Raw genomic sequence first — 16,277 nt, forward strand, 5'->3', positions numbered from 1 at the left:
CGGTGATAGGTAACCCACGGTATGGATTCGGATTGCGATTGGTTATCGCCCTTCCATCCCGACCTTGCCTTGGCAGGACCATGGTGTCGCCCCTGCAACACTACACTTGATCTTAGCCAAAAGGCCGAGAAGCGATCAGAGATACCCACCAATCACCTACCTGTTTCCCTTTGGCGTCACTGTTCAGCTCTGACAGGTAGAAACAGGTCCTCATCTCGCACTCTCCTCTAGGTGCTGCTGACTGCCTGTCTTGGAGACCACCTCTCGCACTCTCCTCTAGATGCTGCTGACTGCCTGGCTCGGGGTCCTCCTCTCGCACTCTCATCTAGGTACTGCTGACTGCCTGTCCCAGGGTCCTCCTCTCGCACTCTCCTCTAGGTGCCACTGACTGCCTGTCCCAGGGCCCTCCTCTCACTCTCTCCTCTAGGTGCTGCTGACTACCTGTCCCAGTGTCCACCTCTCGCACTCTCCGCTCTTGTGCCTTGTAGACAGTGGACAGGCTTTGGGGAGTCGAGAGATGAGTTACTCACCAAAGGATTCCTAGCCTCTGACCTGCTCTTGAAGCCACAGTATTTATATGGCTAGTCCAGTTCAGTTTCTGGTCAAAGGTAACACCCTGGATGATGATAGTGGAGGAATTCAGCAATGGTAATGCATTGAATGTCAAGGTGTGATAGTTAGATTCTCTCTTGTTGGAGATGGTCATTGCCTGGCACTTGTGCACGCTAATGATACTTGCTACTTGTCAGCCCAAACTGGATATTGTTCAGGTCTTGCTGCATTTGAGTATGGATTGCTTCAGTATCCGAGGAGTTGCAAATGGTCATTGTGCAATCATCATTGAACACCCCCACTTCTGACCTTAGGATGGGAGGAAAGACATTGATGAAGCAGCTGAAGATGGTTGGGCCTAGGACACTACCCTGAGGAACTCCTGCAGCGATATCCTGGAACTGAGATGATTGGCCTTTTTATATTCATTCATGGGATGTGGGCTTCATTGGCTTGGCCAGCATTGATTGCACATTCCTAGTTGCCCTTGAGAAAGTGGTGGTTAGCTACCTTCTTGAACCGCTGCAGTCAATGTGGTGTGGGTACACCCACAGTGCTATTAGGAAGGGGGTTCCAGGATTTTGACCCAGCAACAGTGAAGGAACGGCGATATATTTCTAAGTCAGGATGGTGAGTGACTTAGGGGGAACTTCTAGGCGATGGTGTCCCCATCTCTCTGCTGCCCTTGTCCTTCTAGATGGTAGTAGTCGTGGGTTTGGAAGGTGCTGTCGAAGGAGCCTTGGTGAATTCCTGCAGTGCATCCTGTAGATGGTACACACTGCTGCTACTGTGCGTTGGTGGTGGAGGGAGTGAATGTTTGTAGATGTGGTGCCAATCAAGCGGACTGCTTTGTCCTGGATAGTGTCAAGCTTCTTGAGTGTTGTGGGAGCTGCATTCATCCAGGTAAGTGGGCCAACAGCCACAACCATTATCCTTTGTGCTGAAGAGATGGGTGGGCCAGCCCCACCTTAAAGGTGCTGAGAGCACACAGAGAATTCTCCGTGATAGACTCCGTGACGCCTGCCCACAACATTCTGGCAGAAATGACCAGCACCGTCAAGGTGCAAGCATCACTGATATGTCCAGGAAGTGTGAGACCAGACCATCACTTTGCACAAAGCCCAGGGAAGAGGCCCTGGACTGAGACACCTGCCTTTATCTTGTGCAGAAAGGTTTTACACCTGAGTGACACGAACACTGCTCATCAGAACAAGGAGCCATAGGTAGGGAGACATTCTTGGGAGTTTATTTACAATAGTGAGCATTATGTACAAGTGATGAACACCCGTGTCCAGGGTGTGCAATTATGTCATCTTAACTTTCCTAACCCTTTCACTACGTTTTGGTGCTCTCTGGACATCTACAGCGGAGGTGGAAGCAGCCTGCTGACTGCGACGCCCTGTCTGTGAAGACTTTGGCAGGCGCTCTCTAGAGGGCTGAGACCTGCAGGACCCCGGCCTGCTTTCAGGATCCTGCTGTGTGGCAGTGGCATTCTCCCCGGTCTGTGGAACTGGATTTGCAGGGGTCAGAGGAAGAGGGGCTTTGGATGGGGCGAAGTCTCGTGTACCTTTTCAGTGCCCAAAGGCCCCTGGCTGAGTCCTTGAGGAGAAGGGGAAGTTGGAGTTAAAGCGAGCTGCCTCACACCCCCCTCGCAGTGACACTGTTGGAGGCCAACTATGGAGGCAGACAGACTCCCATATAGTGCCTTGCAATCTGAGGAGCGCAGCCCCCTTCCTGATGTTCCGGAGCTTGCTTTTGCAGCTTCAGCAACTGAGGTATGACTGAGTCCAGAGGCTCATCATCTGACTCAGACTCAGCAACCTCCTGGTCTCCAGCAGTCCTCCAAGAGACAGATACTTGGGAAGTCCCTACCACCGCCTGCTATGGATCAGACAGTGCGATGTGCTCAGCAGATTGTTTCCCCAAGGTTACTCTAATGCTTGGTCCCACCAACGTGTGTGTCTCTATGCTGGTGGAGGATGTGGGTGAGCACTTTGATGGGTCTTAAATGAGGGTTTCAGCAGATTCCTCTTCTGAGGCATCTTCAAGGCTTGAGTCGCTGACCTGGGTTGTGGACTCCTCCGGCTGTTGCACAGATGTGCCTGTGAAAGCAAGGGGAGATAATTAGTGCATGGTAGTGGCGTGTGAAACAGGACACATCACTCAGCATGGTTGCCTGATGCATGTTGCACTGCTGGATCCTCACTTGGTTGAGCACTAATGACCACACCGTCAGCACAGGTCCAGATCTTTGCCAGCCAGCTGGATGACTATTTTCAAAGTCCTTGATTTCAGGCATTTCTCCACCAGTCACTGACCTCTCCCTTTTGTTGTGCCAGCTTGTCCTGCATGAAGACAGATGGAGAAAGTGTAAGCAGGACGTCTGCCAGGCCAGATGAGAAGGATAGCTTGGCCTGTGTGGGTGGTGAGTGGCCCTATGGACGGGATGAGGACAATGAAGATGTGTGTGAGGGATTGAATGGTGATGTCCTTTGAACTGTCAGTGAGTGAGATCCGCGTGGATGTGTGATGGGTTTGTGAGTGCATGAATTGAGAATGATGAGAAGAGTGACTAACCCTGGTGGAACAGAGGAGATCATTCATTCTCTTTCAACACTGGGTGGCTACCCTCTTTTGCAGGGATTTTGCACTGCTCACCGCTGCTACCGCCTCCCAAAGGTTAGTGATGTTGCTGCCCCTCCCGCAGCCAGAGTGGGGTTAGAGGACATCACAGCGGGCCTCCACAGCATCCAAAATGCAGTCCAGGGACGCATCACTGAATCGGGGGACTGCAGTCTTCTTGCCTTTTGGGGCCATGTCTTCTGTAAAGTCTTGGCCTGGAAGCACTGATAGGTGTACGCGCAGCTGCATTTTAAATATGGCATCCGCCGTGAGGAAGCGGCAAGGTGATGGCGTGGCAAGCGAATCTGAGGCCGCCTGCAATCGAAACCAGATGTTTCCCGGGAATGCTGATTAATGAGGCAGGATTTGGACAATATGGCATGAAAAGCCACCATTGCGGCCGGTGGGTAAAACGTTCTTCCCGCCCGCTACCGCACTTTATGCAAATCAGGGGCGATTCTGCTCTCTGTTCCTGTTTGAATAGTGCCACAGGATCTTTTGCATAACCTGAACCTGTAGCTCAGGTCTTACTTTGGCATCTTGTTCAAAAGCTAAAGCTCCTAACAGTGCAGTACGTTCACCAAAATGTCAACCTTGTATTATGCTTTTTGAGTCTTGAACTCAACTTCTTCTGACTCCGAGACAACTGTGCTATCGACAGAGCCACACTGACACTGATGACTGTATCTGTATTTCATGTGGTTTGAGAAATACTCCCAATCTTCCTTGTAAATTTGAACTTAAAATGTAAGTTTCACCATTTAGACATGAGGAGCAGGACACTTCCACAGGCTTTGGGGCCTTGACCTCCGGATCAAAAGGGGGTCCCTACCCCGCACTTGCCAGGAGCCAGACCAGGGAAGTTATTTTCCCGAAGACAGCCACTTAATTGAACACCTCCCCACTCGCCGTCTCCCGTATGGCCAGCCCTATCAGAGGGCTGACTGCTGTAGAGCAATGGCATTCCTACCAAGCAGGCAGGGCAGGCCCCGTGGAGGAAAGGGCAAACCCTTCCAATGTCAGCATTTGTGCCGTGAGTGCGGTATTTGCTGCTAGAGGCCCCCTCTTTGGGGCATGGAGCCTCTGGCTCCCATAGACCCAGCCAGAAGCAGGGAGGGTGCCTCCAAGGAGCTGGCGGCCTCCGTTCATGGCAGGGGCCCTCTGAACCACCCCTAATTGGAGCCTTAATTATTGATGGGGGCAGCTGATCCGCATTCCTGTCCATCCCTGGGAAACCTCTCCAGCAGAGGGAGTGCATTGGAGAGCTGTCCTGACTTGGATCGCTATTTTCCTGGCCCCTCCCACCTGCCAAATCCACTAACCTTGGGCCAAGAAAATTCTGCCTGAGGTTTGTATTATAATGTCAGAACAAGGAACAAAAATGAACAGAACAATAAGAACGAAATGCAACTTCAGTATAGTACTGAAGGTGTGCTGCACTGTCAGATGATATATCAACCCGTCTGCTCTTTCTGATCCTGTGGCACTGTTCAAAGAAGAGCAGGGAAGTCCTACCATTACCCTAATATTTATCCCTCAACCAACACAATTTTCTTGTTTAATTGTTTGAAGGATCTTGCTTTTTACAAGTTGGCTGCATTTCCCTACATTACAACTGAGACTGCACTTCAGAAGTGCTCATTGGGCTTTACAGTGCTTTAGGTGATCCTAAGGTTGTGAAAAATGCAAGTCCTCTCTCTCAATACCTATGTTTAATGAATAAAACTTTGGGGAGATTTGTCACAAGTAGTGAATGGTTTGATGGTGTATATCTACTCCACTGCTACCAGCCAGTTCTTCCTCATCCCTATGAAGGAAAGAGCCATTCCACAACAGCTCTTTGACCAACAGCAACAATAAGTATTCAATGCACCTTTGCAAACAAATATTTTCAACAGTTCTACCAGTCACCGAAAACCCAATTTAATTCTCATTTACATGTGTTATGAACTATTTTAATGTTTATTTAAAATTGTCAGTGAAAGTGCATTATAGTTACCAGTTAATAGCAGCCAAAAGATATTGGTCTGATAGGCCTTTGCTATCCTGATTATTATTTCTATATTTTAAAAAAGTAGCTTGTTTAGCTCAGTTTCTTGAATCTTATCTGGAAGTCATTCAGCCCTTAATTCAGTTGTAGCTATATTTTAGAAGATCATATATCTGTCATTGTTCAATTATTGACTAATTAAGTAAAACTTCCTACAGATCGTTTGGAGTGTAGTTATTGATTTGAAATTCTGTATTTCTGTGCTCAGTGTCGAACACCCCAAATTGCACAAACAGAACATTTTCAATCCAACTTCACACAAAATAGTAATTGAAACTTCAAGATGCAACCAACCAGAAAGTAAGAATCCAAATAAAATTTTGTCTAAGAACAAACAAAACACAGCCTTTCAGAAAATAAGAAAATAAAGCAGCTAAATAAAAGCTAAAGATTAACAAGTGAGATTTGGGAAATTATGCAAAACTAAGCAAAAATAGAGGGAAGTGTGTAGAAATTGGAACAGAGTACTGAACTCATTTTGAGATTTTATTTGTGGAGCCTCCTCTTCCAGTGAACTGTTTCATTGTCCACCACCATTCATGACTGGATGTGGCAGGACTGCAGAGCTTAGATCTGATCTGTTGTTTGTGCAATCGCTTAGCTTTGTCTATCACTTGCTGCTTATGCTTTTTGGCATGCAAGTGGTCCTGTGTGGTAGCTTCACCAGGTTGACACCTCATTTTTAGGTATGCCTGATGCTGCTCCTGGCATGCCCTGTTGCCCACTTCATTGAACCAGAGTTGATCCGCTGGCTAGTTGGTAATGGTAGAGTGGGGTTTATGCCAGGCCATGAGGATACAGATTGTGTTCGAGTATAATTCCATCACCAAGAGTGGCTCGGTAGCACCACCACAGACCGAGCTGGCCAAGTCCTAAAGGCATAGCTGCTAGACTCGGTCTGCGGCAGATGGTGAGGGGACCAACAAGAAGGAAAAACATACTTGACCTCATCCTCACTAACCTGCCTGCCGCAGATGCATCTGTCCATGACAGTATCGGTGGGAGTGACCACTGCACAGTCCTTGTGGAGACGAAGTCCCGACTTCACATTGAAAATACCCTGCTGTGTTGTGTGGCACGACCACTGTGCTAAATGGGATAGATTTCAAACAGACCTATCAACTCAAGTCTGGGCATCCATGAGGTGCTGTGAGCCATCAGCAGCAGCAGAATTATACTCGAACACAATCTGTAACCTCATGGCCTGGCACTCTACCATTACCAACTAGCCAGGGGATCAACTCTGGTTCAGTGAAGTGGGCAAGAGGGCATGCCAGGAGCAGCATCAGGCATACCTAAAAATGAGGCGTCAACCTGGTGAAGCTACCACACAGGACCACTTGCATGCCAAAAAGCATAAGCAGCAAGTGATAGACAAAGCTAAGCGATTGCACAAACAACAGATCAGATCTAAGCTCTGCAGTCCTGTCACATCCAGTCATGAATGGTGGTGGACAATGAAACAGTTCACTGGAAGAGGAGGCTCCACAAATAACCTCATCCTCAATGATGGAGGAGCCCAGCACATCAGTGCAAAGACAAGGCTGAGGCATTCGTAACAATCTTCATCCAGAAATGTGGGGTGGATGATCCATCTCGGCCTCCTCCAGAGGTCCTCAGTATCACAGATGCCAGTCTTCAGCCAATTCGATTCACTCCACATGAAATCAAGAAACAGCTGAAGACACTGGATACTGCAAAGGCAAATGACCCTGACAATGTTCTGGCAATGGTACTGAAGACTTGTGCTCTAGAGCTGGCAGCACCACTAGCCAAGCTGTTCCAGTACAGCTACAACACTGCTATCTACCCAGCAAAGTGAAAAATTGCCCAGGTATGTCCTGTACACAAAAATCATGACAAATCCAACCCGGCCAATTACCGTCCCATCAGTCTACTCTAGATCATCTGTAAAGTGAAGGGGTCATCAACAATGCTATCAAGCGGCACTTGCTTGGCAATAACCTATTCACTGACACTCCACCAGGGCCACCCAGCTCCTGACCTCATTGCAGCCTTGGTTCACACATGGACAAAAAGCTGAACTCCAGAGGTGAGGTGAGAGTGACTTCCTTTGACATCAAGGCAGCATTTGATTGAGTGTGACATCAAGGGGTCCTAGCAAAACTGGAGTCAATGGGAATCAGAGGGGAAATTCTCCTCTGGTTGGAGTCATACCAAGCACAAAAGAAGATAGTTGTGTTTGTTGGAGGCCAATCATCTCAGTTCTAGAACATCACTGAAGGAGTTCCTCGGGATAGTGTCCTGAGCCCAGCCATCTTCAGCTGCTTCTTCAATGACCTTCCTTCCATCATAAGGTCAGAAATGGGGATGTTCGCTGATGATTGCACGATGTTCAGCACCATTTGCGACTCCTCAGATACTGAAGCAGCCCATGTCCAAATGCAGCAAGATCTGGACAATATCCAGGCTTAGGCTGACAAGTGGCAAGTAACATTCGTGCCACACAAGTGTCAAGTAATGACCATCTCCAACAGGAGAAAATCTAACCATCACCCCTTGACCTTCAGTGGCATTACCACTGAATCCCCCACTGTCAACATTAGCCATGTAAATACTGTGACTACAAGAGCAGGTCAGAGGCTAGGAACCCTGTGGCAAGTACCTCCTGACTCCCCAAAGCCTGTCCACCATCTACAAGGCAAACGTCAGGATCCTGATGGAATACTCTCCACTTGCCTGGATGAGTGCAGCTCCAACAACACTAAAGAATCTTGACATCATCAAGGACAAAGCAGCCCGCTTGATTGGCACCACATCCACAAACATTCACTCCCTCCACCTCCGATGCACAGTGACAGCAATGTGTACCATCTACAAGGTGCACTGCAGAAACTCACCAAGGCTCCTTCGGCAGCACCTTCCAAACCCATGGCCGCTACCATCTAGAAGGACAAAGGCAGCAGATACATAGGAACTTCACCACCTGGAAATTCCCCTCCAAGCCACTCACCATCCTGATTAGCATACATATTGCCGTTCCTTCACTGTCGCTCGGTCAAAATCCTGAAACTCACTCTCTAACAGCACTGGGGGTGTACCTACACCAAGGGACTGCAGCATTCAGGAAGCCAGCTCACCACTACCTTCTCAAGGGCAATTAGGGATGGGCAATAAATGCTGGCCTAGCCAGCAATGCCCACATCCCATAAATGAATAAATAAAATAAATTGCTTTGTCTGCTCTATTACTTTTTAATTTAACCCTATTAAATTTAGTGGTACTTTTGGGTACTTTTTTGCATGAACTGCATTAATAAAATTTTCAGATGGATTTGTTCAATTTCCTAGTTTAGATAGTAGACTGAACAAGGGAAAGAAGATGTGCTGCTTTTGTTTTTATGTATTGGTTACTATGTAAATTGAAACATTTGGAGCTACTTGGTTGGCAACAATTGGCAGCAGTCAGATAGGAAACATGTAAACCATTCCCTCATGTCACGAATAACCATGGTGGCTGTGTACCCATCTTTAATAATTCATTAATATTATGTGCTCAAGACTTTTAAAAGATTTTTAAAAATATCTGCTAAAATAAATAAAATCCTAATTACAGAAACAGTAATTTTATTTTGAATGGAGGGGATTAATGACAATTATTAAAATTTATGGGGTAATTATAGGAATTTGCCAAAATTCATATGAGAAATTCAGTCACCACATCTTTAAAATTTTCCATCCATTAAAATTATGGGAAATGCTCCATGCCAGAGAGTGAATTTGTAAAGTCACACCTTCAATTCCTGTAGGAAAAGTTAGAACGAGTGATCTTTATTCTCTGGTAGTCTTTTGGTGCTGATTGAGAAAGCAGTAAAAAGAAACCAGTCAGGGTTGACCAACGTTGCAACTTTTCCATGGAGTAATAAAGATTTGTTATGCACAATAATTCATCAAAAATTAACGGCTTCAAGCCAGCCTTTAGATTAGGCTACATTCCAAAAATCATTCTGGTTTATGGCATTAACTTACACTCCCTATATTCTGTGTTAAGTCATTCAATTTTTTTCCATTATCTTTGCACCTCTTGTTACTATCTTATTCTACTGTTAATCACAAGAGAATAAGTTAGTCTGTAGTATTTTATACAGGAGCCAGTTCTACTCAAAACATGGTGCACTTGCCAGGAACATTTATGAAATATTTAATGAAATGTGATGCTGTCTCTTTGACTTAAAAAAAAATGTAATTTTAAAAGGCTCAGGATGTGTAGTGGGAGCATGAAAATATCATTTTTTAATGTTTTTTGTATCACTTGCATGCCATGTACAAAACTGTTTATTGTTGAAACAAAGAATATGCTTCGGTGGTATTATGCATGTGGAGGAAGCAATATGCAGTTAATTACTTTTCTTAAATCAGCAAGGGTTTCCCTTCTAAGTGTGGTATTATTTCTTTTATTCCGTATAATTGTCAGATTTTCGTAGCCATCCTGACATTTATGAGGTATAGAGGAAAAACTTTTCAATCTACTGCATAAAATACCATTCCACTGCCTCATATCTTGGCTTTAAAAAGGACTATGCTGAGGAATAAAGTGACAGTTTGCCATATTTCTGAATAGCAGCAGTCGTGGTGACGTTAAAATTAGACCTCATAACATAGCTAGATTTTCTATTAGCAGTAGGAATAATGCTGGATTATATTAGGTAATATGTCAGTTGTAAGTTATTTTAATTTAGGAACTCTGGACTCAACAACATGCAGAAATTTTCAAGTGCTTTAATTACGTTTCTGTAGATGGGCATGTTTGCCAAATGCTTCAATAAAATAGAAAAGAAATCTTACAAACTTAATGCTTTGATTACACTAAAATCAAGCGACTGTTTAGAATTAACAAAGGTTTAAAATTTTTAGGCTTTAAAAGAAGCGAATAGCATCAATAGTATCTGTTTCTGATACTTTAAACTGATTTGAACAACCAGCTGAATATTGGCAATGCTAAGAATATTTATTTTTGTGTTTTGTCATCCACAGATACCACGAGGCCAAAAAGAAGCCAGGAAACTGATGGAGTGGAATATCATTTTATTTCCAAGCACTTGTTTGAGACAGATGTACAAAATAACAAGTGAGTTGAAAAATGGCACATTCTGCTTCATGCCAGCACATCTGGAAAGTTTCAGATGCAGTGATGAAAAGTATCGGAATATTTGAACAATAGGTTGCTTGGGAAATCAGATCGGCAAGTTGCTCAGGGAGTTAAATGTTAGAATATTATTCTGTTATCAAATTCTTAAACTTGGCATCACTGTGTTCTTCATATCATAAACTAGTACCATATATTCAAAATCTAATTAGCAGATGTTAGAAATAATTTGATGTATTCTATGAAGGTTTGATATGTATTTGTGTTTTCATGTGAGCAAAAGCAGTGTGTTGCTTAGTTGTACAGAGCATTCTCTGTTTATACTACAGGTTTTGTTTGAATTTATTTCACTGACTTCAGATAACTAAATGTATTTCATAACTATGAATTGCCTGTATGCATTATTTATAGCTTCCACTTTCTAATAAAAGTAGTCTTTTTAAAAGTATTGGTCAACAGTTGACCAATTCTATTTTGATTCTGATTTTTTCAGGTTTATTGAACATGGAGAATACAGAGGGAACTTGTATGGAACAAGCATAGATTCTGTTCGACATGTATTGGCCAAGAATAAAGTGTGCCTATTGGATATACAATGTCATGTAAGTAAACCCATTTCTTCAAAACACAAAAGCTTTGGTTTGTTAGTCTTCATGAATATGCTAAACTCGTGGTGATATATGTTGAAATAAACAACTCTAAAATTACTTAAGCGCTTTGAATCCATGTATTGTTCCTTCATACTGCATACTGTCTATGACAGCATCGGTAGGAGTGGCCACCGTACAATCGTTGTGGAGACAAAGTCCCGCCTTCACATTGAGGATACCCTCCATCGTGTTGTGTGGCACTACCACTGTGCTAAATGGGATAGATTTCGAACAGATCCAGCAATCAAGACTGGGCATCCATGAGGCGCTGTGGGCCATCAGCAGCAGCAGAATTGTACTCAACCGCAATCTGTAATCGCATGGCCCGGCATATCCCCCACTCTACCATTACCATCAAGCCAGGGGATCAACCCTGGTTCAATGAAGAGTGCAGGAGGGCATGCCAGGAGCAGCATCAGGCATACCTAAAAATGAGGTGTCAACCTGGTGAAGCTATATCACAGGACTACATGTGTGCCAAACAGCATAAGCAGCAAGTGATAGACAGAGCTAGGTGATCCCACAACCAACTGATCAGATCTAAGCTCTGCAGTCCTGCCACACCCAGTCGTGAATGGTGGTGGACAATTAAACAACTTGCTGGAGGAGGAGGCTCCACAAATTTCCCCATACTCAAATGATGGAGGAGCCCAGCGCATCAATGCAAAAGTTAAGGCTGAAGCATTTGCTACAATATTCAGCCATAAATGACGAGTGGATGATCCACCTCAGCCTCCTCCAGAGGTCCCCAGCATCACAGATGCCAGTCTTCAGCCAATTCACTTCACCCCACATGACATCAAAGGCAGCAATTTCCCCCCATCGGCGGGGGTTGTGCGGGAATTGGTGGGTTCCTGATCGGCGCTCCCCGTTGGGGGCGTGCCGCCATTTTACATGGGCGGGCCAACTAAGGCCTGTCCAGCGTGATGTCCGCTCGGAAGCGCTGTGCGCTCCCTGTGCAGGCGGTGGGGTTTGCCTGAGCAGGTCTGTATGCTCGTTCGTGCATGTGTGCGGAAGAGCGCACAGATCACCCTGAGGCAAAGTGCTGCCTCAGGGAGATCAATTGAACTCATAAAAATTTATTAAAGGTACGAAAACATTTTCCTGACGTCCCCTCGTGACACTGTCACATGAGCTGGGACAGGTCCATTACTTTTTTTAATTTTCCGAACATTTTAAATCTCTCATGAAACCTCACCCCACCCATGGATGAGGTTTCATGCTTTTTCGGAAGGCTGCCTGGGCCCCTCGCCTGCCCGCCAACCTTTAATCATATTAATTACTTTTTTAATGGCCTTAATAGGCCGTTGACTGGTCAGCGGGTGCGCAGCGGAGTTGGTTGCGCATCCGCCGAACTGAAAATCTAAATGATGCGGGGTGACTTCGGGGCGTACGCCTGACGTCACCCCATGTCATTTTATGCATCGGTGAGCGGGTCCCACCCCTGCTCATTGGCCGGAGAATGCTGCCCCAAGAAGCGGCCGAAGGCACTGGATAGTGCAAAGGCTATGGGCCCTGACAATATTCCGGCAATAGTACTTTAGACGCACACTCCAGAAATTGCCGCGCTCCTAGCCAAGCTGTTCCAGTACAGCTACAACACTGGCATCTACCCGGCTATGTGGCAAATTGCCCAGGTAATTCCTGTACACAAAAATCAGGACAAACCCAACTCAGCCAATTACCGCCCCATCAGTCTACTCTCGATCATCAGTAAAGTAATAGAAGGGGTCATCGACAGTGCTATCAAGTGGCACCTGCTTAGAAATAACCTGCTCACTGATGCCCAGTTTAGGTTCCGCTAGGTTCCTGACCTCATTATAGCCTTGGTTCAAACATGGACAAAAGAGCTGAACCCAGAGGTGAGGCGAGAGTGACTGCCCTTGACATCAAGGCCACATTTGATTGAATGTGGCATCAAGGAGTCCTAGCAAAACTGGAGTCAATGGGAATCAGGGAAAACTCTCTGCTGGTTGGAGTCACACCTAATATAAAGGAAAATGGTTGTGTTTGTTGGAGGCCAGTCACCTCAGCACCAAGACATCACTGCAGGAGTTCCTCAGGATAATGCCCCAGCCCAACCATCTTCAGCTGCTTCATGAATGACCTCCCTTCCATCACAAGGTCAGAAGTGGGGATGTTCGCTGATGATTGCACAATGTTCAGCACCATTCCCGATTCCTCAGATACTGAAGCAGCCCATGTCAAATGCAGCAAGATCTGGACAATATCCAGGCTTGGGCTGACGAGTGGCAAGTAACATTCGCGCCATACACGTGTCAGGCAATGACCATTTCCAGCAAGAGAGGATCCAACCATCACCCCTTGATATTCAATGGCGTTACCATCACTGAATCCCCCACTAGCAACATCCTGGGGGTTACCATTGACCAGAAACTGAACTAGCCATATAAATACTGTGGCTACAAGAGCAGGTCAGAGGCTAGGAATCGTGTGACGAGTAACTCACTACCTGACTCCCCAAAGCCTGTTCACCATTTACAAGACACAAGTCAAGAGTGCGATGGAATACTCCCCACTTGCCTGGATGAGTGCAGCTCCCACAAAACTCAACAAGTTTGACAAAGCAGCTCGCTTGATTGGCACCACATCCACAAACATTCACTCCCTCCACCACTGACTCACTGTAGCAGCAGTGTGTACCATCTGCAAGTTGCACTGCAGGAATTCACCAAGGCTCCTTCGACAGCACCTTCCAAACCCACAACCTCTACCATCTAGAAGGACAAGGGCAGCTGATAGATGGAAACACCACTATCTGGAAGTACCCCTCCAAGTAACTCACCATCCTGACTTGGAAATATATTGCCATTCCTTCACTGTAGCCAGGTCAAAAACCTGGAACGCCCTTCTAACAGCACTGTGGGTGTACCTACAGCACATGGACTGCAGATTCAAGAAGGCAGCTTACCACCACCTATTCAAGGGCAACTAGAGACGGGCAATAAACGCTGGGCCAGCCAGCGAAGCCCACATCCCATGAATGAATAAAAAAAACATTTAATTGTTCTACTATAGCTTATAGCAATAGCTAAAAGTCCTGATGTAGCGAAGAGCATTTCAGTCTTCCTGCAGTCTCTTATAACCCAATCAATGATGGAAGGAGAACAGGACTGACAATTTATCCCCTGAGAAAAGCCTTCTCTGTATTTATTAAGTTCGTCACTCAGACGTTTGTTTGCGTAGTCAGCTACTTAATCCACTGACGTTGTTCAGCAAAATTGTCTTTCAACTCTTGAGCACATGAAAGCATGCCAATCTTCCTAGAGGCTAGAATACTATTATTTTTTCCCTATGCTGAATCTTTTTGTCTCCTGTTGTCATGCACCCATTACCAGCCAAGATAGAAGTCACATGACATACTTCCAGGCCTCTTTAGTACTGCTGTTGCTCCAACTGTTGGTTACTGATGAGAAGGTTGAACAGTCTAAAACAATTTTCATTTAGATTTTCATTTTCTCCATATGGATGGGACTCTTAATAATGGTATGGTCTAGATCTGGAATTTGCATGGAGGATTATGAAAGCCAACTAGTGCAATGCTGCCAAGCAATTACTAATATTAAATAAAATATGCATAAGGAACACTATGTATGGACTGCTTGAGGAATTGAACTATTCATTTTTGTTAAAAGGGCACAACATTTTGTGTGATCACTGAGGATGTGAAAGGAACTTTACAAATGTAACTTCTGTCTTGGGTGACCATCCTTTATACAATCCAGGAGGGGAAAAAAAAAATCAATCAGTAGAATAGTTGATTAGTTGCCTTGAGGAAAATCCATAGGGTTGTTCTTTCCCCTCATCATATCAGTGCAACCCGGGTAGAATCAGCTAAACCAGCATAGCAAATTTGTGAATTTTAAGCATAAGTGAATTACATTGAAAACCATGTTTTCCATGTTTGTTTCCACTGATTCAAGATTTGGTTCACTAAAATCAAGCCCCACCCACAAAACTGGCCATGCCTCCTGGTCGAAATTGTCAGATTCCAGCAGTTGTATTGGATTGGGGAAGGCTCTTCAAATCGCACCCATTTTGTTAGTCGTACATGCACTAGTAGGCACATTTCAGAAATTTCTCATAGTAAAAGTACTTAATTTTCAGAAAAAACATGACTGGTATACACCAATGAAACTATTAAATACAAAAACAAAAATATCTGGAAAAACTCAGTGAGTCAGACCTGCTGAGTTTTTCCAGGTATTTTTGTTTTTGTTCTAGATTTCCAGCATCCGCAATAGTTTGCTTTGAAACTATTAAATAGTTCAGTACTCTTTTGAAGTAATTTTCAGTGATTTTGGGCTAGATTTTCAGATTCAGGATGACTCTGGAGACCTTTAAAAAAAAAATAGTAGCTGGGCCCTGATTCTGCCTTTCCCGACCCCATTCACAGGGTTCCTGATTTTTGTGAGTGCCTTCTAAGGGTGAAGGTCAGTTCAGGTCAAAAGCCTGCACCCTGCACTCCTGACCTGGTTGGTTCAGTTGCAGAGATAGGGATGTCCTAGGCCTCTGAAATTTTCATGGAATTGGGCCAGGTCTTCAATGAGTCGTGGCTCCTGGCAACTCAGTGGTGTTGTGAACCATAGTCTATATAAGGAGACCTTTTAAAAGGCAAGTTGAAAAGATCCTCCTCATGCAACCCAAGCCAATGTATGTCTCCATGTCAAGGCATGCCCCTCCATGCACACCCATATCCCTTTATGATCCCGCATGCCAAGCCATACACCTCTAAAAGATGTCAGGGCTCTCAGCTAAAAATACATAATGATGCTTGGCATTGTCTGCGAGCTTGGACATCCATTAGTCTGTTGAAACACCCAAGTGAAAGCATTACTTGATTGACAGCTCTGTCTCTCTGACCCCTGCTGTCAATTGCACAATGTTTATTTACACAAAGTTAAAATGTTTGATGTACTTGCAATTTTAGCTATTGAAACTTTAAAAGGTATGGATGATTGACACTTTTATTGCCCTGTAGTAACTGGACTTCTTTTCAACATAGTGGAAAGTTATGAATGAATTATATTTTGAAAGCTTTTTTACACATCCTATTGTCACTATAGGCAGGGTTAATTGGTTCTATACAGTGTATAGAGGGACAATGGGCATTGAAGTGCCACAGCTCGGCATGGGGGGGGCATGGATTGGGTATGCTGAGTGTGTGGGGGTGTGAAGGCTGGAGGGCCTTCCTGTTATGATTCTAATTGGGATGAAGTCCCGCAGCACCGATGCCTCTGAACTTTTTCTCGGGTCAGCTGGTTGGACTCCAGCCT

At 45.0% G+C, this 16,277-nt stretch overlaps 1 protein-coding gene across 5 annotated transcripts in view; it reads left to right on the top strand.

Moving 5' to 3' along the window:
- mpp7a (MAGUK p55 scaffold protein 7a) overlaps positions 1 to 16,277 on the top strand; it is a 524,619-nt gene that overhangs the window by 477,978 nt on the left and 30,364 nt on the right. For all 5 annotated transcript variants that reach the window (XM_078537871.1, XM_078537888.1, XM_078537875.1 and 2 more), the window contains 2 exons: positions 10,219 to 10,312; positions 10,824 to 10,932. In XM_078537871.1, the coding sequence (XP_078393997.1) occupies positions 10,219 to 10,312; positions 10,824 to 10,932 (203 nt within the window). The remainder of the gene's footprint in view (positions 1 to 10,218; positions 10,313 to 10,823; positions 10,933 to 16,277) is intronic.

The sequence above is a fragment of the Cetorhinus maximus genome, chromosome 3 (assembly GCF_964194155.1).
Source record: "Cetorhinus maximus chromosome 3, sCetMax3.hap1.1, whole genome shotgun sequence".
NCBI lineage: Eukaryota > Metazoa > Chordata > Chondrichthyes > Lamniformes > Cetorhinidae > Cetorhinus > Cetorhinus maximus.